Source organism: Pan troglodytes, chromosome 4 (genome assembly GCF_028858775.2).
Source record: "Pan troglodytes isolate AG18354 chromosome 4, NHGRI_mPanTro3-v2.0_pri, whole genome shotgun sequence".
Taxonomy (NCBI): domain Eukaryota; kingdom Metazoa; phylum Chordata; class Mammalia; order Primates; family Hominidae; genus Pan; species Pan troglodytes.
In genome coordinates, this window is record NC_072402.2 from 126,283,060 (window position 1) to 126,306,355 (window position 23,296).

The 23,296-nt window shown below is 39.8% G+C and overlaps 1 protein-coding gene across 1 annotated transcript in view; it reads right to left on the bottom strand.

The window, feature by feature from the left end:
* Positions 1-22,599, bottom strand: part of FBN2 (fibrillin 2) — a 279,981-nt gene extending 257,382 nt beyond the window's left edge. Inside the window, exons 1-5 of the mRNA XM_016953727.4 lie at positions 21,704-22,599; positions 20,756-20,838; positions 14,880-14,978; positions 12,161-12,256; positions 3,559-3,654 (exon numbers count right to left, since the gene is read on the bottom strand). Of these exons, the coding sequence (XP_016809216.3) occupies positions 3,559-3,654; positions 12,161-12,256; positions 14,880-14,978; positions 20,756-20,838; positions 21,704-21,957 (628 nt within the window). The 5' untranslated portion in view covers positions 21,958-22,599. The remainder of the gene's footprint in view (positions 1-3,558; positions 3,655-12,160; positions 12,257-14,879; positions 14,979-20,755; positions 20,839-21,703) is intronic.
* Positions 22,600-23,296: the final 697 nt, after the last annotated feature.

Genomic DNA, 23,296 nt, shown 5'->3' on the forward strand with positions numbered 1-23,296 from the left:
GCAGATTAACAAAAGTCATTTTTCTTTAAAATGTCAATAATTAACAAATAATTTTCTAGTCCCTTTTTCCTTTAAGTTGTACTAAAAAAATGTACATTTTAAAGGAAATGTTACTAAGCATCAGATTATTTGAAATTTTACACAATTTGCATACTATTTTAAGGAAGTCATGTTTACATGATAAAAACCATTTGTAGTAGTAGTTTATGTATTACTTAAAAGGGTCTGGGATATATTTCTAACAGATGAGCCTTATATAAACTTCAAAGAAAATTCCATTACAAAAGATTTCAACAATCCTTTAAGTCAAAAAAGTTGAAAGAAGGACTCTAGACAGGCCACATTTGTGATCAAGTAATCATCTATTTGGTTCAGAAATTCCTCAGGTAAATCTATGTCTTGTCTACCCACCCTCTCCAAGTTTCTACTGATAAAACATAAGGTACATTTTAAGTGTTAGGGAAAAAACCCATCAGGTCTTACCATCGAATGCTGACTCCATTTCTGTTTAATCTCAAGTGTATATTAAGTGAGATATTTATTTTTTTTCAAATTACATTTGTTTGGAAAGAGATACATAAAGAATTGAGTACCTTCATATGCTATGGCCACAAATGAGCTGTCTGCATTTTACAATTAGCCTGTAACCACAAGAACTCTTTTTTTTTTTGTTGATGCTAAGTATAAAAGGTCATTGTACATATCAGCAAGTGTGAAAAGAGAACTGCAAAGAAGTTCAGGTTACCCACACTCAGACTCAAGTTGAATACCATAATCATGCCAGCCATTGGTTACTACTCAGTCTCTGCGTCTGGAAACCAGTCTGCCAAAAGCCCAGATAGCTAGAAAAGCAGCCATGTTTTATCATATGACTGATCCCAGAAGGCCAATTTAAAGAGAAATTATGTGTTCTACATTAGGAGGAGGAACAAATATCTCTGATTTTACAAAGGTCTTTTTATTAAGATAACAAAGAACATATATTTTGAAATTCAGTAATTTAAAAATATATATATAAACTTTAAACGCTAACAGGGCACATGAGCTTACTCACCAACCTCAACGTAAGTGAGTTACTCTTTTTGCATCTACACAGACACAATGTTTCTTGAAAAAAATTAGGAACTTCATTTTTAGTAGAATGGGTTATTATACATGTATAAATTCAATTTAAAACATCTCTTTAAAATATTAAAGTTCATGGTTGCTATCTAAGAGTGCAACTTGCTAACTCCTTCTTTGAAAGAAATGAAGCTTTAGAACTTCCATCTGAAGAGTAGTAATAAGACTTTTAAGAAACAAACCAACATTTTAAAAATATCCCAAGGGTAATCCATTAACTAATTAATCTTATAATTTTTTTCGGAAAACATGCTACTGTACATGTAAAATATATGTAAGTCTTTATTGAAATCTCAGAAATTTAGTAAGGACTAACAAATCTAATGAATGAATAACTGTTGAAGAATAATGACGTAATTCCTGGAAGCCTCTGAGTTGAAACTACTCACCCAATTTCTTTGCCAATTACAAATTGACTTTGAAATCTGCTTCAGGATGAAAGAGCTACAAAGTTTACATGACTCCCAGAAAAATGAAGATCATCTCTACCGATTATGATTATGTTTGAAATTTTAAATTTATTCTACATTCTATGATGTTCAAATAAACTTAGCGTTATCTAAGAAATGTGTGTTATTCCATTCTGAATAATTTATCTTTTTATGCTAACATTTCATAATTAATTTTTCTTTCCCAAATAAAAGCATCTGGTAAAGACATTTAAATTCATCCTAAGTGTAACATTAAACTCTATCATTTGTGGAATGTACTTCAGTCCCAAGAAATCTCAATTACATTAAAAATAATAAAAATATCTTGATGTATACATACATCCAAATGTATGTGAAAAAGATTTTACTTTTCAAACTTCACCAAATAATTGTAATTTCTCAGTTTCTTCTCCAGGTTAAACTTGAAAAGCAAGATGAAGTTTTGTCAGGGTAATGAGTATAATTTTTAAAATATAAGGCTTTTTCACGACTCAAAGCTTCTATACGTATATAAACCTTAACCCCTACTTATCTGTAATATTTCATTGACATAATTTCATATATTCTAGTTTCACAATAAAGAAAGTGCTGTATAACTCGATGCCACAACAAGCTCTGGAAAAAAGCACTGAGGATGTAAATAACAATGAATGATTATGTAATATTAATTTTAGCTCAAGTTTGTTTTTACTGTTATGGCTCGATGCTAGTTATTTATCACACTTTACAAAGTTTAACTTCTTGATATGTCATGAAACTGTTTACCATCAGGACATTATTTTAGATATCTTACACGCAGCACACACACTCTTTTGCTCCTTTGCACTTGTGACCTGGGAGACCAGGAGTCAGGCTTCCGCTGGCCTAGAGGGAGCCAGCAAACTTGAGCCACTCCCCTCTCCCCACTGCACTGCCCTGCACCGCAACTCAGCTCAACCTAAAAGATCACACTCTCTAGAATCCTTGAAACATAAATATTCCCATGATCCATAATGAGGGATCAATGCCAGAGATTTTCAGCAGTCTATATAGGTCATGAGTTTAACTGCTATTCAAATCATAGTAAATTGGTTTCACATTGGCTTGACTAACCATTTATATGAATAAGTTGGACAATGCAGGATGCCTACCCAGCATCCATCCCTCCACCCCTTTTCTCTTACCCAAAGGAAGCTCTACTGGCTTCAGATACCCAATCATCCCTTCCATGTGACTCTGGGGAAGCTTAAATCATCTCCTGCTGCAACGACAGGTCCTAGTAAGTCTACATCAAACATATTACCACCACCACCCTCCACTTTGCCATGAACTATTTTAAAAACTCAAGCTTAAACCAGGCAGCATACAAAGTGTCTCTGGAGGCTATTGCTGGCCCACAGTTGGAGGAGATGTTTTCTGTCTCAAGAGGTGAAGAGGAAACATGTTTGTTTCCTTATTGACTGCTGACAGCCATTTTACAAGCACAAAGAAGTTCAGGCTAGGACAAAAAGTGAAACATAAAGGAGGGCAGGGTCAAGAGAAACAGAGTAACAGGGTAAAAGCCTTGATCACATCCTACCTGAGGCCCACTAGCTCGGGACTTTTTGTTGTGAAATGTTATACATTTCCTTATTGCTTAGGACAATTTATGTCAGATTTTGTGGGGTTTGCAGCCAAAGATAACTTGACACTATTTCATTTTTAACAGAAGCAGTACTTTCAACAATGCCTCCTAATTTGAATTAAGCACATTATTAGAATTTGCCATCAGTCACTCACTCAAAATTACCCTAGAACCATAGCCCCAGAGTTGGCCGCCCAAACTGAGTTCACTGGTGGAAAAAGTTGAGACACTTCTGCCACTATTAGCTATGTCTCAAAATCTTACCATTCAACTTAGAGACATAATCAAAGAAGAGTAAAAATATAATTTCATTAGCAGAATCTTCATTGAATAGCAAAAAATTATACATTTTTACAATAAAATAGACTTCTTCAGAAAGTAAAGTCTCATTTCTCTTCTTACCTCTTTCACACTGTGGACCAGTGAACCCATAAACACAAGCACAGCGGTTGGGTCCGATGCAACGTCCACCATTCTGACATCCATTTTCACAGACAGCTGCATACAAAAATAGCAAGAAGCTCATTATATAGCCAGTCTCCAAGCACAATACAGTAGTGCAGTGATGCTGCCAATAAAGGATCTTATGTTAAATTATAGTAAATTATGTTAATTAAACTGCAACTTGTGTAAATTACACAGGTTAAAGTTCACATCTTAAATTTAAGTAAATATGTTTAAGTATATTCAGACAAAAACTTACATACTTCATGTAAATCACACTGTTAAGCAAGTGTTTGGTAAAAGGTTTTTTGTTTTTTTTTTTAATCAGAATCATATTCGCTGGCTCTCATGCTCATTTAGAATGTAACTACTCAACCCTCAATTTCTGTACTACTAACCCTATAATCTATATTTTCACTGGTAAGGAATGAATAAAATATGGGAAATGAAGGAAAAAAGAGGCCGATCCAGGTAGCACAGGGAAGGAGTAGGAGGAGAAAATGTAATAAGAAAAAATGAAAATGATATGGCAATAAAGGGAAAAAGCAAACATCAGAGAGGAAAAGGAAGCCAAGGGGGGAAAAAAGGTAAAGCTGGAAGGGCAAAACAAAGAAAAGGGGGGAAAATACCATCAATGTTAGCTATAAAATGCCAAAAGAAGTAACCAATGTGTAGAGACTATTTGCAGGTCATAGAAGAAAAAAAAGGGAAAAAAAGCTGTGTAAGCATAATATGTTCTTTCATATAAAATTAACTCACAATCCAAATGTTTCCAAAGTCATGCTGACAAACACACAGCACACACTCTCTTTTGCTCCTTTAGCCTTGTGACCTGGGAGACCAGGAGTTAGGGTTCCATGAGCCCAGAGGGAGCCAGTAAACTTGAATCACTCCCCTCTCCCCACTGAACTGCCGTGCACTGCAACTCGGTTCAGCCTAAAAGATCACACTCTCTAGAATCCCTGGAACCTAAGTATTCCCATGATCCATAATGAAGACAGCTGAATTCAAGAATCATGTCTTCTCCAGGAGAAAATACTGATACTGAAAGTGTGTCTCCCTATCTACCCACCCTGTTGAAACATTTGTCCTCACAAATGAATTAGAGGATTATATTCTATGACCTGTGTCCATAAATGGAGTTGAAGGACACTAATTATTCAAATTAAAGGGAAGTGGGGGGCCAAACACTTCAAGTGAGGTACATATCATAAAATGGGAAACTCAATAAGTATACTGACATCTAGTAGCACAGTAATGCTGCTATTTCCTTATCAGGTATATTGAACCGGATAAACTGCCTATCATCTCCAGAATGCACGGAGTGATTTCTGTTCTGCTGATGATGGTCAGAAGACTAAAACGCACTTGGAAATAAAAGATGATCTTGACCTTAAAGCGTCACTGTGCCAATGGCCTCAGAGGCATTTGTTGATAAGTTACACTTCAATTAAAGGCATGATTCTGTGTGTCTCCGCACAAGTACAGCTCCCTAGGAACCATACCCTTCTGCTTCTTCACCTGTCTCCAGCTGAGTCCTACATAGCACTTCCCACTCATCATTGCCTTGAAATATGGGCAGACTTGAAATATAAGTAAATACGAAGCAGAAAGGAAAAGGAAAAAAGGCCACGGGGAACATGAAAAAAATAAAGATGGATGGGAAGGTGGGAAAAAACAAAACCTATGAGAGCATTCTGTGCAGTAATTCCATAGAAACAACCGCCAGGATTTGAAGATTCCTACATGTATGCGTATGTTCATTGCAGCACTATTCACAATAGCAAAGACATGGAATCAACCCAAATGCCCATCAATGATAGACTGGATAAAGAAAATGTGGCACATACACACCATGGAATACTATCCAGCCATAAAAAGGAACAACATAATGTCCTTTGCAGCGACATGGATGGAGGTGGAAGCCATTATCCTCAGCAAACTAACACAGGAACAGAAAGCGAAACACCACATGTTCTCACTTATAAGTGGGAACTGAACGATGAGAACACATGGACACTGGGAGAGGAACAACACACACTGGGGCCTGTCTGGGGAGGGCAGGGGGAGGGAGAGCTTCAGGATAAACAGCTAATGCATGCGGGGCTTAATACCTAGGTGATAGGTTGATAGGTGCAACAAACCACCATGGCACACATTTACCTATGTAACAAACCTGCATGTCCTGCGCATGTATCCCAGAAATTAAAATACAATTAAATTTTTAAAAAAGAAAGATTTAAAAAATCAATTGTTAGAAAGATGCACTGCAAAATACTAAGTCCAAAGTAATGTGATCAATTAAAATGTGTGGAATTTTCTTTAAATGCTATTGAGCTGTAGGAAATTTAAATTACAGTCACTTTCCCACGTGTTCTCTTATCACAATGCCAGCCTTTGGGGAAAAGCTGTCCACACTGACTGTAACACTCAGAACACAACCTCCGGTAAATGGAGGAAGGGCTTCTCCCACGGTTTTCCAAAACAGAGTTTCCAATTTGCAGGTGGAACAGGGCTGGATGAACCTTGAGTTTCTCCTAGAAAGAGCTGGCCCATTACAAATTAAACCTAATCTAATCTGTCTAGGTTAGACTATCAATGCCTCCCTTCTCACTAAACATTTTTGGAGGTTTGCAAATTATAGTTATTGTTTATAAAAAATATTTATCTTAGCTTATAATATGGGTTTCTTGTTATTTTTAATGAATCAATAAATATTTTAAATTTCTCAATTTTAATTTCTAATACTATAAATATTGAAGGAACTCATATAAACAAAAGACATTTGAGGACCTCAATAATTTTTGAAAATGTAAAGGGATCCTATGAACAAAAAGATCAAGGGCCACTGATACAACCATTTGCTTGTATTTCTGTCTCTCATGTGAGACTGGGTTCCCCCAGGACAAGGGCCAGATCTGTTTGCCTTTGAATCCCTGTCACCTACTGTGGTATCTGACAGACTGCACGAACTCAACAAACTCCCGCACATCAAAATTTCACGGCATTTTTTTCAAGTACTTCGCAAGGCAGAATGGTGCAGTGAACAAATAATGAGCTCTGCTGTCCCCAGCACCCACTCACCACACCACCTCTCTGATTCTTAGCTTCCTGGCCTGCAAAAAGAGACTTAACAGTTCCTCCCCTACAGACGTTTGAGGACTAAATAAAATAGCATATAAGACAAAGTGCACAGTGGCTGCACGCTGAAGGTATTCTACATTCTTAATTTCCTTCCTCTTTTAACTATAGAACATTTGTACGAAAATGTTCTGTAAGACAAGACGTCCGCAGCAGCCGAAGTTTACATTAAAGAGCAATAGCAAAAGAAGAGAAGCAGGAAATACAGATAAAAGTAGAAGCAAAAACCAAAAATGGTGAATTTCCTTTTTTCAAATGAATTATGATGAAAGGTATTTTACAAAAGAACATATTTTTTTGTAACAAAAAAGAATGGAAACAGCAACTTATATTTCAACTGGAGTCAGAAAAAAATTGGAAAATGCCTAAATTTCCACCACAGAAGGAACGCTGACCACTGAGGAAGAAAACTATGCTTACACCTAGCATGACGGTGGCATGAAAGGCAAGAGAGCAAAAGATGTACTACAGATAGAAGTATGAGCTGGTTTCTTAGCGCCCACCAAAATCCTAGAAGGAGAAAACACACTGTTTTTCCTGTGTGGGTTGGTTGCATACTGTAAAAGCTCAGATATTTAGAGAACATTTTTATTCAACAGATATTTACTGAGCACTTACTTTGTGCCAGGTAACAGGTCAGGTATATATTTTTATTAGACAGACTCCCTTACAACTCAGCAGAGGCGCAGACACTTGGGCATAAGTCAAGTCTGAAATCATGATTGTAATTTCTACACAAATGTGTTAGAAAAATAGCATTCTAAACCAAGTTAAAATGTTAACAAGAGGAAAGAAACAAAAGCCTACTGTCTGACATAGGAAAGTATAAATCTTTGCTATTGGTGCTGCCTTCTTCCTTCGTTTTCTAGGATACCACACTCTCTCAGGTTTCATTCCATCCTCATGTCCATTCTTTCTCACTCTTCTTTGCTGGCTTCTTTTCCTCTTCCCCATCTCACAATGTTGGGCTGAATTGGGTCTCTGTTTTCAACTCTCTTCTTTAGCAACAACAACTTCCTAATGATCTTTATCTAAGCCTATGATTAAAATATTATCTATATAATAATTCAGTCTATACGGTCCCAAATTTATATCTCTACGTCCAACCTCTCTCCTAAGATCAGAGTTCATAGATCTTTGCACTTATAAGTCTGACAGATTTCTCAATCTAATGAATCCAAAACAAAACTCTTATCCTCAGCCCCACCACTCCTTACCCAACCCACTCCCTATACAGTATTTCCCATATCTGGAAATGACATCGCTATTAATCCAGGAGCTCCACCAAAACCCCCTCCTTGTCACTTTTGATTTTTACTTTTTCTATTTTTTTTATCCACCACGCCTGGTCCATCAGAGTATACCTCCAAAATACAAGCTCAATACAACCACTTACCACATCTTCAGTGACTACAGCTGCAGCATTGTTCACTAGCACCATTGTGGTAGCCTCCTACATGGCCCTTTCCTTTTCTCTGTTATAATCCAGGCTCAACACAGCAGACAGGTGATTTTTTTTTAATGTTAACCAGATCACAGAACACCACTGCTCAAAATGCTCCAGTGACTTCTCATAATATTTAGGCTGTAGTCCAAATTTTGTTCCTTGGCCTACTACAAGGCCCTACACCTCCCTCTCCAAACTCAATTCTTACCATTTTCCCTTTCCCCACTTTACTCCAGGGACATGGATCTTACGGTTTCCAAAATACATGGAGTCTGTTCCCACTACAGGTCCTTTAAATTTGCTTTTCACTTGTCCAGAACAATTTTTCCATAGATTTAAAGGCACAGACTCGGATCTGTGTTTCAATGTCACCTTCTCAGAGACCCCTGATGTAAAATAGCAGACAACTGCTAATCCTGACCCAGACTCTCTCCCTCTTACCCTGCTTTATTCTTCTCCTAAAACTTCTCACTACCTAAATGTGTATTAGGTATTTACCTTTTTAGTATTAACTGTCATTTCTACCAGAATATGTGGCCAGGGTATCATCTTACCTATTCACAGTAGTTACTCAATCAACATTGCTGAATGAAATGGATGAAATAGAAGAATGCTTTCTAAGAAGTGCTGTCTGTTTCCAGGAAAGCAGCTAAGCAGTCTAAATGTTTTATGATGTTCATTTTAGCAAGCATCCTATTTCCAAGACTTTTCTGGATTCATAAATTGAAAAATGTTCCATCTGCTTCTTTGCTCTCAGTATTGTAACCCTCTTTCTATATAAGACGACTTGGAAAACATCTTCCTTACACCATTCCTTGAGCTGGTAATCTATTAGTTATCATACCTTTACCTTCTTACTTGCTGACAAATAAATTGTGTTTGCTACACATTTTGCTTCCCCTATATGTTCTATTATCCCTGAGGTAAACATTAAGGAAGATGTCATCCCATGAGAAACCTAGAGAACAAATGTTCAGTATATGCTGATTTTCTGACCCAGTGACGTTGCCTTTCCTCTGACTGGAAAATGTGGTAACATCAATATGGTTTGACACAGGGGCGGAAGAACATCAAAGCATTTTAGAAGCGGAAAGTCCTTTCCATCCCCTGCCTTCTCATTCCTGTGTGAAGAACAAGAGACACACCCACTAGAGCGTGTTCTGTACAACCCTCATACATACATACACACGTATGCCCAAGGCATGAAGAGCAGCTTAATTCAGACTGAAGACAGCTAATTTCAGGACAGATTTGAGCAAATACTCTGAAAGATCAGTTGAGGCAAGGCAAGGCGCTTTCTTCAGTGATTCTAATTTTCATTTTTCCCTCTACAGAGCAAAAGGATGTGTTTCAACAAGGATAGATGTGTCTCTTCATTGGTTATGAAACTTTGCAAAACAGAGTTGGCAATCAGATATCCTAACACTTTTCTAAGGCCTAAAAATATATATCAATCTATCTTTTTATGAATACTGTGTTCGTGATAGACTTCGGTCTTTCTTTTCTGGTTATAAACAGAAGTCTGTTGTAGAAAATGTGGGAAATACCTGAATGTACAAAGAAAATATAGAAAAAGTATCATCCATGGAACGAGAAACTCTGCTGCATTTATCTGTTCCACTGTTATCCAGTTCTTTCTTAGCCTCCCCTGGCCAACCCTAGCCTAGAGAATTTAATACATTGGCCCCTCCTATTCTTGCTAGAAAACTGGCCTCAACGTATTGTATTCTCTTAAACACCTTCACCCTCCATTTCTCAAACTTCAGTCAGTCTCCTCTTGTCATACCTGAGAACCACCCACACCCACACAAGGAATCTGCAAACTATGGCCCAAAGGCCAGATCTGGGCCACTGCTTATTTTTGTACTTCCCATGAGCTAAGAGGAATTTTGACACTTTTAAGTAGTTGAAAAATCAAAGAAATAATACTCAGTCACAAGTGAAAATTGTATGAAATTCAAATTCCAGTGTCTATAAAGTATACAACTTTGCTGAAACACATCCTAGCTCTTTCATTTACATATTATCTATGGTCACTTTTGCACTACAATGGCAGAGTTGAGTATTTGCAATGGAGAAAGCAAGGTCTAAAATATATACTCTCTGGCCTTTACAAAAAAAGTTGACCTACCCCTGACCTTAACAGAATATCTTTCTTTAAATGGATACTCCTATTTTACATAAAATTATTCTAAAGAAAACTTTATAGCACTTATAAATAGAAAGTTATAATTACCATAATCACCTTAACTACAAGACAAACTTGGAAATTACTGTAACAACCACAATAAGTACAACTTCACATTCATTAGCATGATTATTACTATTTAAGAAAAAAAAAACAGAAAATAACAAGGTTTGGCAAGTATATAGAGTGGAGCCCTTGTGCACTGCTAGTAGGAATGGAAGACAGTGCAGCTTCTGTGGAAAACAGTATGGCAGCATTTCAAAAAATTAATAATACAATTATCATGTAATCCAACAATTCCACTTCTGGGTATACACCCAAAAGAACTTAAAGCAAGGGCCCAAACAGCTATTTCAGCATTATTCACAAGAGCCAAAAGGTGAAAGCAACTCAAATGTCCATCAACAGATGACTGGATAAACAAAATGTGGTATATTCATATAATGAAATATTATTTTGCCTTTAAAATGAAGAAAATTCTGACACATGCTAAAACACGGATGAACCTTGAGGGCACTATGCTAAGTATAACAAACCAGTCACCCAAGGACAAATACTTCATGCTTACACTTCCATGAAATACCTAAAGTAGTCAAATTCATAGAGACAGAAGTAAATGATGGTTGCCTGGGGCAGGGGAGAGGGAAATGGGGGTTACTGTTCAATGGGTACAGAGTTTCAGTTTTCCAAGATGAAAAGAATTCTGGAGATGGATGGTGATGATGGTTACACAACAGTGTGAATGGACTTAATGCCACTGAACTATACACTTAAAAGTGGCTAAAATGGTAAATTTTGTTATGTATATTTTACCACAATTTAAAAAAATTTTTCATTGCAAGAAAAATAAAATAATGTTAACTGAAAACAAGCTAGATATTCTTTTACACCTAAGACTTGGTTTTTCTATGTTTAAAAAAGAGACCAGCAATCCTTAAGGAAGCCTTGAAGATTAGCAGGAACCTATAGTCTACATCAGGTAAAAATGCAAATAAAGTAAAAAGGGACTTATATTTGCGATTCAATTTCATAAATAACACTTCTTTAATGTCATATAAGGTGACATTACTTCAAAATATGTGAATTCCCAAAAATGTCCCACAATTTACAGAAGATTACCCAAATGTTCCCCAGTGATGTGTCACAATCCAGAAACTACAATCCTTACACTCTTGCTAAAAGGTTATTTCTTGATTCATACAGGGTATTCTCCAGTGAAGGTACCAGCTTTGCTGGGTTACAGCTCCCTGTTTCACAATAACATCTGATTTTTAAAAATCATTTCATCACCCTGTATCTTAGTATTAAATATATTTGAGCAAAGGATAATTTATCAGATTGGCTCTCCTGGGGTTCATTTTGAGAAGTTCTAAAAAATCATAGATACAAAGAGGGAACTGGGGAGGGAAGGAAGAAGTAAAAAAGAAAGACAGATCACAGAAAACTTGCTCTTTTTTTTTTCAGGGAAGTATACGTGTTTTATGGAGCCAGATAAAGGAAAAATAAATCACAGAAAATCTGTGAGATGTGTCCCATTTGCTAAAGCACTAGTTACCAGTTGTTGACTAGTTACTATTCAAGAACATCACTGCTCTAAAGCACAAAATTCTAAAAGAATTAGAAAAATTCTTACAGGATAAAAATTAGAAATTCAGTTTTAAGGTATGGTTTACTACATAAAATTGTTTTTTCAAAAGATCACAGGATTTATGAGACCTTAAATTATAACTTAATATGAAATATCCACCAAATCAAATGATTTCTAATAAATCAATGTCCCTTACGTTGTCCACAATAAGTTCCAATATATCCTTTCTGGCACTGGCAGTGGTCATCTGCACAGGTCCCACCATTCATGCATCTCACACTGCACTGCTGAACTGCAAAGAGCAATAACAAAAAGTATAAAAACATCAGTCATCAAAATTATAGTATATGTGAGAGGTTATAAAACTATAAACTCAATTATCCAATTCAATGACAATTATATCTTACAGAAGGAAATACTATGACCCAAACATACTTTTATTCATCATTTCTTTATAAGTGCACACATGGGCATATCTGTGATAACATGTTTTTCAGGATGCATTGAAAACACTTTCAATGTTAAAAAAAAATAAACAGAAGGTGACTAGCAGCATAGTTTCTGGAAAGCAGGAGGCACTTTTGTCTCCATTCAGAATGCAGGAGGTGAGTGCCCACCATTCCAGCTCAGTGCAGTACTGTCATAATGGACTTGAAGGCTATCCTCACAGAGCTTGAATTCCGATGGGGAGCTACGGAAAACACAGGTAAACAAATACCACTAAGTAATTATAGACTGTGATAAACTGTTTGAAGTAAACTGTTGTGAAGGAGACTAGTCTGGAGCCAAGAAGGAGCTTAGATACTGGCACTAGACAAGACCACTCTGAGGTGACATTTACACTGAATAAGCCAGATATTAAAAGTACCACGGAGAAACTTCAGAGAGAGAAGAACCAGCAAATCAAAAGACCTTAGGATGGTAAAAGGTTTCTTCTGAAGAACAGAGAGATTCCAAAAAGAGGCAGACAGGGAAGAGATCTTGGAGACCCAGGCAGAGACCAGCCAGCTAACACGGGGCCTCCTCGGCCACCGAAGGGTTTTCATTATATCCCAAATGCAACAGGGAGTCACTGAAAGGATTTAAATGAGAGAGTGAAGTGATGTAATCTATATTTTAAAAAGATTACTCTAGCTGCTCTGCAGAGAACGGATTTGAAGAGGGCGAGAGTCTGGGAGAAGGATGAGGATAGCTTACACCACATGGTAGCAGTGGAGATGGAAAGGAAAAGATAAATCTGAGATAATTATTTTCCAGTAAAGCCTACAGGACTTGTTTAAAGAGCCGACATAGAGAAAGAGAAGCAGCAGTTACTTAAGCACTGGGTGGATGGCAGAGCCATTTGCCAAGGCAGGAGGAACTGTGTGGTTCAAGTAGCCTGTGGTCAGCAATAAATTCAGTTTCCTTTTAGACATGCTACTAAGTTTCAATTGCTTGCTATTTCTTGAGTGGAGATGTCAAATGGGAAAGGGAATATATGAGTGTGGAGGTCAGTGGTGGGATCTCCAGTGTAGATAAATATTATGAGTTATCAACAGATTGGTAGTCATTGAAAACATGAGTTCACCCAGGGAGGGCAGAACTCAGGAATACCAAACCTTGAATGAAAGACTGATGAAGACATAGAAAAGAGACTAAAAAGGAATGATCAAGAAAAGGAGCACTGAAGGCCACTGGCATTTTAAAAGTCAAGGGTGTTTCAAAGAAAAACGAAAAACAGCATTTCAAGAAGATAGTGATTAATAGTGCCAAAAGCTTTAGCAAGGTCAAACAGGATGATGATTGGGAGGGTTAGAAAAGTTCCTGATGAAATGGAAGGATTGCCCAAGGCCAAATGAAGGCACAGATTCCCTGCTAAATTATATACCACAAGCGAAGAGTGGACCAGAGAATGTCCCAGCTCCCAGGTAGAGGAATTAAGAAACTGAATCTTAAAATTCCTCCAGCATTGTGTTTTTTGCCAAAGGCAAATATGAGAAAACTAGGAACAGGATAATGAACATACTGGCAACAGTATCTTGTAGGTAATCAGGCAAGAAAGAGAGGTTCAGGTTAAGTTGGGGATGAAATGTTCTGGTTAAAGTGGTCAAGAAATCTTGATGAATTTGAATGGTAGGTTTTAAAAGCTGAGGAAAAGGCAGATTCAAAGGAAGTGAAATTAAGAGAGTTTTCATCAGGAGTTTCATCAGAAGACAATGGCATTTGATGTATGAATCCTGAATCTTATTCCTGAGTCAGACATACTCTATATTACCTTCTTTTAGGGAAAATTTGAAGAAAGATGTATTAAAAATATAATGACTTCACACTAGTTTGAGGCAAGACTTAAGAAAGCATTTATTTAATTATTGAGCAATTAAATAAACAATCTTGCTTCTGCCTTGTTATAATGTTATCTTAAATACTAGCCTCAAAGATTAATCTTCGACCTTAAGGACCCAACAATTTCTAATTGGGTCATGAATCACACAATCATAGTCCACAGTTATAATTATCTTATGAAGTTGTTGGCAGTTAATACATGTGAAGCAAAATAGGTCCATTATGTGTAAAGTATCTGGTCAGTACTCAATAAACACATGCTGCCTTTGGAGTTCTCTTCTCCTTCCCCCTTAGGTAACCCACAAAACACATGTTAAGCAAAGGCAACAAATACAGCCTAGTGTTTGAGACTATACACTTAGGCATCAGAATACCTGGATTCAAGTCTGTGTTTCCTTGGGCCAGTTAATTAAATTATGTGTGCTTTACTTTGCTATTCTGTAAAATGGGGTATTAACAGTATCTCATAATGTTGATGTAAGGATTAACTAAAGTAATAACAGTTAAAACTCCCTGGCACATAGAAGGACCTTTAGCATTTGCTCCAAAGCTTAAGAAAAATGCAGTGAAAAGGCCACAAGTAAGAAACATACTTGATTTTGATCCACAGGTTGGTGATATTTGCCCACTGGAACAAGTACACATGTTAGGACGGGAACAAAATCCATCTCCACAACTATTTCTACAAATCGCTGTAGAAAGCACAATAGGAAAATGAATGAATAACTATATAATAAACCATAGTTTACAAAACAAGAAAGCTGTATTTAAAAATAAAAAGCCTGAAAAACTAAGATAAAATATATGATATAAATGTCTAACTTCAGATATGCAATAAAATTACCCATTGCAGACTTGGGAATAAGTCTCACAGGTATCCTTATGATAATGTGTAAACAAATGAAGCTGTTTCAAATTGCATAATCCTTTAAGGAATCTCCACACTGTTTTCCACAGTGGCTGTAAAAGTAGAACTACCATTTGATCCAGCAATACCACTACTGGGTATCTACCCAGGGGAAAGGAAGTCATTATTCGAAAAAGATACTTGTACATGCATGTTAATAGCAGCACAATTCACAACTGAAAAATCGTGGAACCAACCCAAATGCCCTTCAATCAACAAGTGGATAAAGAAACTGTTATATATATATATATGGTGATATATATATATATATATAACTGTGATATATATAATATATATATCACCATATATATAATGGAATACTATGCGGCCATAAAAATGAATGAATTAACAGCATTTGTAGTGACCTGGATGCGACTGGAGACTTATTATTCTAAGTGATGTAATTCAGGAATGGAAAAGCAAACACTGTATGTTCTCACTGATATGTGGGAGCTAAGCTATGAGGACACAAAGGCATAAGAATGATATAATGGACTTTGGGGACTTGGAGGAAAGAGTGGGAGGAGGTGAGGGATAAAGGACTACAAATATGGTGCAGTGGACACTGCTCAGGTTATGGATGCACCAAAATCTCACAAATCACCACTAAAGGACATATTCGTGCAACTAAATACTACCTGTACCCCAATAACTTATGGAAAAATAGAAACAAAAATAAAGTCATATGTAAGTAAACGTTACAGAATGAAAACATGGTAGAATAAAATAAAGCACAGGCTTTTTAAGTTTAAAATACATATATATGTGTGCGTGTGTGTGTGGGTGTGTGTGTATATATATGTATGTATATATATGTGTATATATATGTATGTATGTGTGTGTGTGTATATATATATATATATATATATACACACACACACACACGTATTTACTGGCTTTAAAAGGTCTAAAAGAACTTTCACCAAACAGTACAATGGATCTCACTGCATGATGGGCTTATGTATGGATTATTACTTTTATAATAAACAGTTAAAGCTTTGCAATAAGGAAAAAAAATGGCATAATCCTAAATCTTTAATTGTCTTATCAATACAGGTTGTCTCTTTCATTAAAGACTGAGAGTTTAAAATGCAGAATTCACCCAGAGAAGACAGCCTTGATTCTAAGTAGTTGGGAGGGTTGCAGGAATAGAGAAAATACAGCCCACTATGCAAAAGCCTTCACAGGAGACAGACAACATGAAATTGGCTGAACCAGAGGCTCCAGTCCTAATGACTTGGCCAAGCCTCAAGGGTTCCACACACATTCCTTCCAGGCTGGTATCTGACCTACCCTGTGATCAATCTTTGGTCCCCTCAATAATTCCCTCTCCTTCCTACAGCCTTTCTCCTTCCATATTATCTCCACAACCTAGCCTATTCCTACTGCTCAGAAAAGCTACTGTGGCATTTTGATGGTGGGGAGAGTCAAAGCCTCCTGCAGCTGTGACCTCCAATGAACAGAAAGGTATGAGGGTCATCACAGCAAAGAATGTTAGGCTCACTGACACAATACATACCACAGATACTCCACACTTGTAGCCAAGTACCTTCGAATGGGAAGTCTCTCCCATGTTTAGAGACAGTTCATTTAGGAGCTGAGAGGTTTCTCTCTATAACCATAATTGAGTTCTCTCTTTCAGCACAAGGGCTGTGTACTTTAATGTTCATGCCATGACTGGATATATAAAGACAAGAAGAAAGTCTGGAGATGCTCTGAAACTGGCTGTAGTTAGGGAAAGGTCCCACAACTTTCAAAGAGATTTGGGACCCTCAACAATGAAAAAAGCATTTCCTGCAGAAGTAAACTAACTCACTAATTGTTTTTCTTCTCCAAGATGCCTTCTGATATCCATATATTACTACTAGCATTAGTACTTCTTATAAATGAAAACAGTGGGCTGGGTATGGTGGCTCATGTCTGTAATCCCAGCACCTTGGGAGCCTTAGGCAAATGGATCACTTGAGCCTAGAAGTTGGAGATCAGCCTGGGCAGACCCCAATGCTACGAAAATTTTTTTTTAAATTAGCCTTGCACATTGGCATGTGCCCATAGTCCCAGCTACTCAGGAGGCTGAGGTCAGAATGCAGCTTGAGCCCGAGAGGTCAAGGCTGCAGTGAGCTGTGATCATGCCACTGCATTCCAATCTGGATGACAGCCAGATCCTGTCTCAAATTAATAAAAAAAGAAAAAGTGAATAGTGTCAAATATTGTGATGTTAAGATAAAAATATTTTAGGCAAGAATATGTTTCCTGCCATGGAGTTGACTCTTACTTCTTAAAATGTACTACAGTTTCTGATCACCAGTAACTCTCCAATGACAAATGTGCATTAAAACATTGTTTTATTTCAAAGTTTCCTCCTCCCCCCAGAAGGCCAATATTTAGTCTAGGCTTAAGAGAGGAGACCCAAAGTACCTCCACCCGGGTTCCAAACCAAATGAAGGTTTGATGGGCTGGAGACTGAGCATTCTCAGGCATTTACCTGTCGTGGATACAGGTATATACTCTGTATCTGTGAGCCAATATCTGTGAGCCAATGAGAAGCAAGAATGCTGAGGCCCTTTTGCCCCACAACAGCCTCAGACTATGGTACATTTGCTGAATATGTCCCTCCCACAATTACTAAAACTATGAGACCTAGAAATACCAGAGGGAGAGGGAGACAGGACCTAGGGGCTGAGATTTCAGTGATGCTGTGAGAAATCACATGGCCAGGTAAAGAATACATAGTACCCAAAAGGTCTGAAGTTTAGTTGTCACTCTGCCATTGATCTGCTATGAGCTCCAGAAAAACCCACAGCCTTTCTGGGTTCAGTGTTTTCATTTGGTAGCATAACATAAAGGAATTATACCGGAATGCTCTGATGTTTCCTCAGGTCTCAAATGTTATTTAGTCCAGCCAACCTCATCCCACTCTTATTATATTGATCAAAATACTGTTCATAGCATAATTTCACAATAAATAAATTAATAAGCAAATTTTTTCATTGCTTCATGTTCTAAGAAGATTTAAAAAAAAAAGGTGAGAAAGTCAATTCCGTACTTTTGGAAATGAATATTTGGAAGTTTGGAAGTACTTCAGTAATTTTTCTAGGCTACAACTAAGCACAATACCAACAAAACATAGAGACTCAAATCAAAATGCATTAGGTTTCCAGAACTTGGAGAATTACAGTTTCTTTTTAATATCTTCTCCTTATAAAGCCTGTCAAACACTAAAATTCTGTTGACCATTTTTTATTTTTCTATATTAAAAGAATGCTGAGGTACAAATGTATGAGAAAATTAATATTTGGTTTTTATTTATTTGTATTTTATTTATTTTCTTTTTTGTAAATGGTCTCAGATACTTTCTTTTGCTAAATGGTGTGATACAGATAAATCCAATAAATATAATAATCTACTTAATTCATTATCATCAGGAAGGCCTGGAATTAAAATTCTTGATTTTGAGTTTATAACGGTTTCATTTCACTTATTACCTGTACATATGATCATTTTAAATGTCAGACTAATTGAACTACTGAATTGAATGCAGGCTGTTAGCATTAAATGAGACTCATGCAATAGAATATAAAGGTATTACACTGTCCCTATTTTGTGCACTGTTTAATAATCTTAGGTACTTAGAATTTTTAGATGTGCTTCTAATAAATATTTTTGTAGATACGTCTTGACACAAGTGTTATAAATGTTTCTTACAGATATAAAGATCATTTCAAAGTTTACTCTCATAGATTTCTGATACGTGTAAATTCCAATGTATCTCATAACCATCCAAATATTTCAAGTCTCAGAAATGCAGATTACAATAGTCCCTGTTACCCTGAGATTTTCAAAGCTGATTTTCTACCAGTGATCAGTGGGCCATACATATATTTCTACTGCAAATATTCTGGAAGGCTCTGCTCTCTGGAATTCCCATTCCACACTGATCCAATAAAATCTGACTTTACAGATTTTCAACACGTACCATGAACCAATCCCTCCTCCTCGGCTGCTCTCCAACTCAATAATGGCAGTCACATTCATTACATTTAGTGAGTCAGACTTTCCGCCGTGCCTAAGTCACTCCCAGCTAGTATGGCAGGTGTGCGATGAGTGACGTTAGCTGTTTCAGGAGTCTAAAAAACCGTGTAAGTTTAAAGCAGCCATGGTAATGCCCTACTGGCCTGAAAGAGTAAACCCACCCTCCATTAATGCCTCACATATGACTTCTGTGTTGGAGAGAAAAGAATGCAGAACATTTTCTTTTACAAAATAAAGCAAAGGCTTATTATAATCAGAGGATTTGTTCAAAATATTTATAAGTCACTTTAAATAACACAGTTGTTTCCTATTTTTGCCATTGGAAATAGTGGGATGTTAAGGTAGAAAAAATAAGAAGAAATTAGTCTTTATGACACTGGAGATTTCATCCCTTTTTAAAAAACTGCCCAGAAATAACATTAAGCATCTATCTCAAAACCACAAAACCAATAAATACAGAGTTAGAAATGCCACTACATCCTTATTATCCCTTGGTTAGTGTGGCTTGCCCTTTTTCGCTGTTCACAGTTGCATAATTATTTTCTCCCTGGAGAACATGGAGGTCAATCTAAAGTCAAGACTGGCTCTAAATGAATGTGCTGTCTATGATACCTGGCTCTCCTTCCAACAAGACAAATGTGGTTGTGCTACATAAACACACAGGAGAAGGCCAGTCACACTGCAAGTCACAAATTTACAGGCATATGAAATAAGACATCCCAGAGTCCGTGACTGTGAGGCTGATAACTAATGAGCTCTCCAATTAGAACTTGGAGAACTGGTTATACACTTTGGAAACAGAATAAAATAATCAAAACTTTTAAGGTCAGAGATACAGAATTTTTCAAGGTCTAAGATTCATACTTTGGAAATCTACTGCACACTATTGAGGTTTAGGGTCTGGAAACCCTAAATTTAAACGTCTTCCAAAAAGCAAAAAAAAAAAAAAAAAAAAAAAAAACTCAAGCCCCTTTGTAAGAGTTCTGTCTTTTAAAAGTTTGTTAACTTAGGTCAACACTAAATCCGTGAGAATGTTCCTTTCGTATCTAGGTTATGTGGTTGTTGATATAAAACCAGAAATAAGAAAGTGGTTTTATATAAATGCCTAAGAAACCTTGATCTTCATAAGGCCTAAACCTCAAGCAGAGTTAAAAGCCTGATAATTTGCATAATAACATGTGGTCTTATCTGGATTTTTAACGGAAAAAGTGGTTTTGAGTTATCTAGATAATTGCTCTACTCCTCCCCTCTTCCAATTTGTATTAATAGACATAGAAAGATAAAACTTTCAATTATCTTTGAAATCTTTATCATTATTGCCCTTCAACAGAGTCTAGAAGTGAAGTCTGAACTGACTCAAACCGGTTGAGTCTTCCCCACTATTCAAATGGGGCCGCGTCCCGATTATCAGTGCAATGTGATCACTTGATTTTAAACGCAACTATGCGTCCAAATGGCTGAGTGCAAGAGGTCGGCCGGAGATAGGGCCGAGTGCGCTGCCCCAAGCTGCGATCCCTGCCAAGCACTCACGGACAATGCACTGGTTTCCTCCAGGGAGCGTCTTCCATCCAGGGCAGCAGTAGGAGTGGAATCTGGAGCCGCACACGTTGGGCCTGTGATGGACAAGCGCGGTCACGTAACAGATAGGTAGAGGGATGCAGCAACATATAAACGGTCTTCGTAAGCAATGCCCCGAGCGAGTAGATTTCAGGACAACAAACAAATCAAAATTACACTTCAAATTATTGGGGATCGGGAGGCAGACGTGGAAGCAAAAGAGCTAGATGCTGGAATGCAGGAGGGTCAGAAATGTCTAAACACTGCCTTTCATCTGTCGTCCCTTGCCTGCCTTTTTAAAGGGCGAAAAGAGGCATGGAAACATATAATTTGCTACTATTCTAGCTTCCAGATGCAGAGAACAAAGGGACCATTCCGTTCCAAAGAATCCTTGCCCTCCTTCCCAAATCCATTCCTCCTTGGTCAACTGTTACTTTGGCCCCGACGTGTCAAGGAAAGCGCGTCGCAAGGTGGAGCGCTCGGGTTGACGATGAGAAGGTGAGCTGTAAACCCCGCACACGTCCTCAAACAAAAGGCTCACGAGCGGCGGCCCCGACGTGGGGAGCAAGCAGGCTTCTCTGGCCCCTGCAGCAGGCGGACCCAGGCCCGCCTGCCGCCCGACATTCAGAACCTGTTCCCGCAGCGCGGGCTCTGCACACGCTCTGCGATCGGCACCCCTGGACCCCCTAACCACCCGCCGCCCAACCCCCGGAGAGAGGGCTTTCTGCCCGCTGAGCTGCGGGGTTGGGAAGGAAAAGGGGGACGCGCTCCTGGGGGTCTTTGGATATCCTGGCAAAGGGGGCTGCAGCTCTAGGCTCCAGCTAAAGGGTCAGGGACGGAGTGGGCCGGAAAGCCGCCAAACTGAGGATTCCCCCCTCCCCCAAGCCGGAGCCCTAGGTGCGGAGCCGCTTGCCCACTTACCCTCGGAGCACGTCCTGCTGTCCTCGCCGGCGGACGCGGCTGGCCACTGCGGCACCCTCCTCGCGATACTCGGGCGCTAGAAACCCGCCTTCAGAGCCTGCTGTAGCGGACCGAACCTGTTGCGGCGGCGGCTGGGGCCGGGGCGGCTTGGGCGGAGGAGGCTGAGGCTGGCCGGCCGTGCCCTGCGCCCAGAGCACCACACAGACCAGCCACAGGAAGTAGAGCTGGAGACACAGCCTCCGTCTTCTCCCCATTGCCGGCGCCGAAAGCGCGCGGCCGTAGACCCGCGGAGAGGGAGTGATCAAAGACAAAATCTGCGCGCCTCAGAAAAGAGTCAGGGTCTAATAAGCCCTTCGTCGGCTCCGGGGACTCCCTCGGGCTCGGGCTCCCTGCTCTAGCTGGAGACCTCGACAGAGCGCCGGCCCCCTGACTGCCCGCGAAGCGAGACGCGGGGCGCCGGGTCTAGCGCAGTGAGCGGCGAGGCGCGGCGGAGGTGCAGCCGGCAGCCCCGAGCGGTACACGTTGCATAACCGGCCTAAAGCCCCGAGCGACTCCAGGACCGCCAGCGGGCGGGGGAGGAAATTACAAAAGCCCTGGCGTAAAATTTCAAAAACTGTGAACCTCAAAAGAAAAAAGGGCCTGCACGCAGAGCTCGGCGGATTCCCGTGCGCTCCGGAGACGGATATTGGAAAGCTGCAAAAGTCACCAGAAAGAAACAGGCAAGCAAACAAAAGTCGCCCCCAGAAGAAGAGGAGGGTTCCCTCTGGGCTCGCTCGGAGTCCCACAGGGCAACGAAGCGCGGGTAGCGGCTGCGGAGCCGGGCGGAGGTGCGCGGGGCCGGGGCGTGCGGCCAGCAAGAGAGAGGGCGGGAGGCTGGGCGCTGGAGAAGATGCGGCGGTGGAGAGCGCGGCGCGGGGGTTTTAGAGGCCCGGCGGGGCGCGGGGCGGGCCGGCGGGCGGCGGCTGTCAGTGGGGGCGCGGCCGTCCACACGTGGGGCTCAACCCGGACTGAGAGGCCGGCGCAGAGTGGGCGGGGACAGAGTAAGGGAGAGATCGGGACTGAGGAACGAGGGGAACCAGGGTTGGGTGAGGGTAAGAGGAAGGAAGGGGGGGAGGGCGAAGGGAGGGAAGAGGACGGAGATTGGGGAGAAGGGGGGCGAACCCGAGAGGAAGGCCGGGCTGGAAGAGGGACTTGGAAAGAGGGATTGGCGAGCCCGGGTGCGAGAGGAAATGAGCGGGGGATGGGGGCGAAGTTAGGGCAAAGAGAGAAGTGGGAAAGGAGAGGGAGGGCCAAGGTCCGGGCGCCGAGAGGAGGGGCCCGGGGGGCCGGCTGGAGGGGGCGAGGCGCTAGGCGGCTTTGCTTCCCGTCCCCGTCAATTGGCCGCTAGCTCTGTTTTGACTGCCTGTACAAAGCGAGTAGACGGCGGGGGATGGGGCGATTAGGGACCGGATTTGGGAAAGGAGGCAGCAGCCCCTTCCCCTCCCCCTCCGCCCTCGCCGGGCCGCGGATCAGGGACTAGGGTGCCTAAGCGCGCCAGGCTTGGCCGGACCCGCAGCTGAACTGACCCGCAGCTGAACTGACCCGCCGGACAGA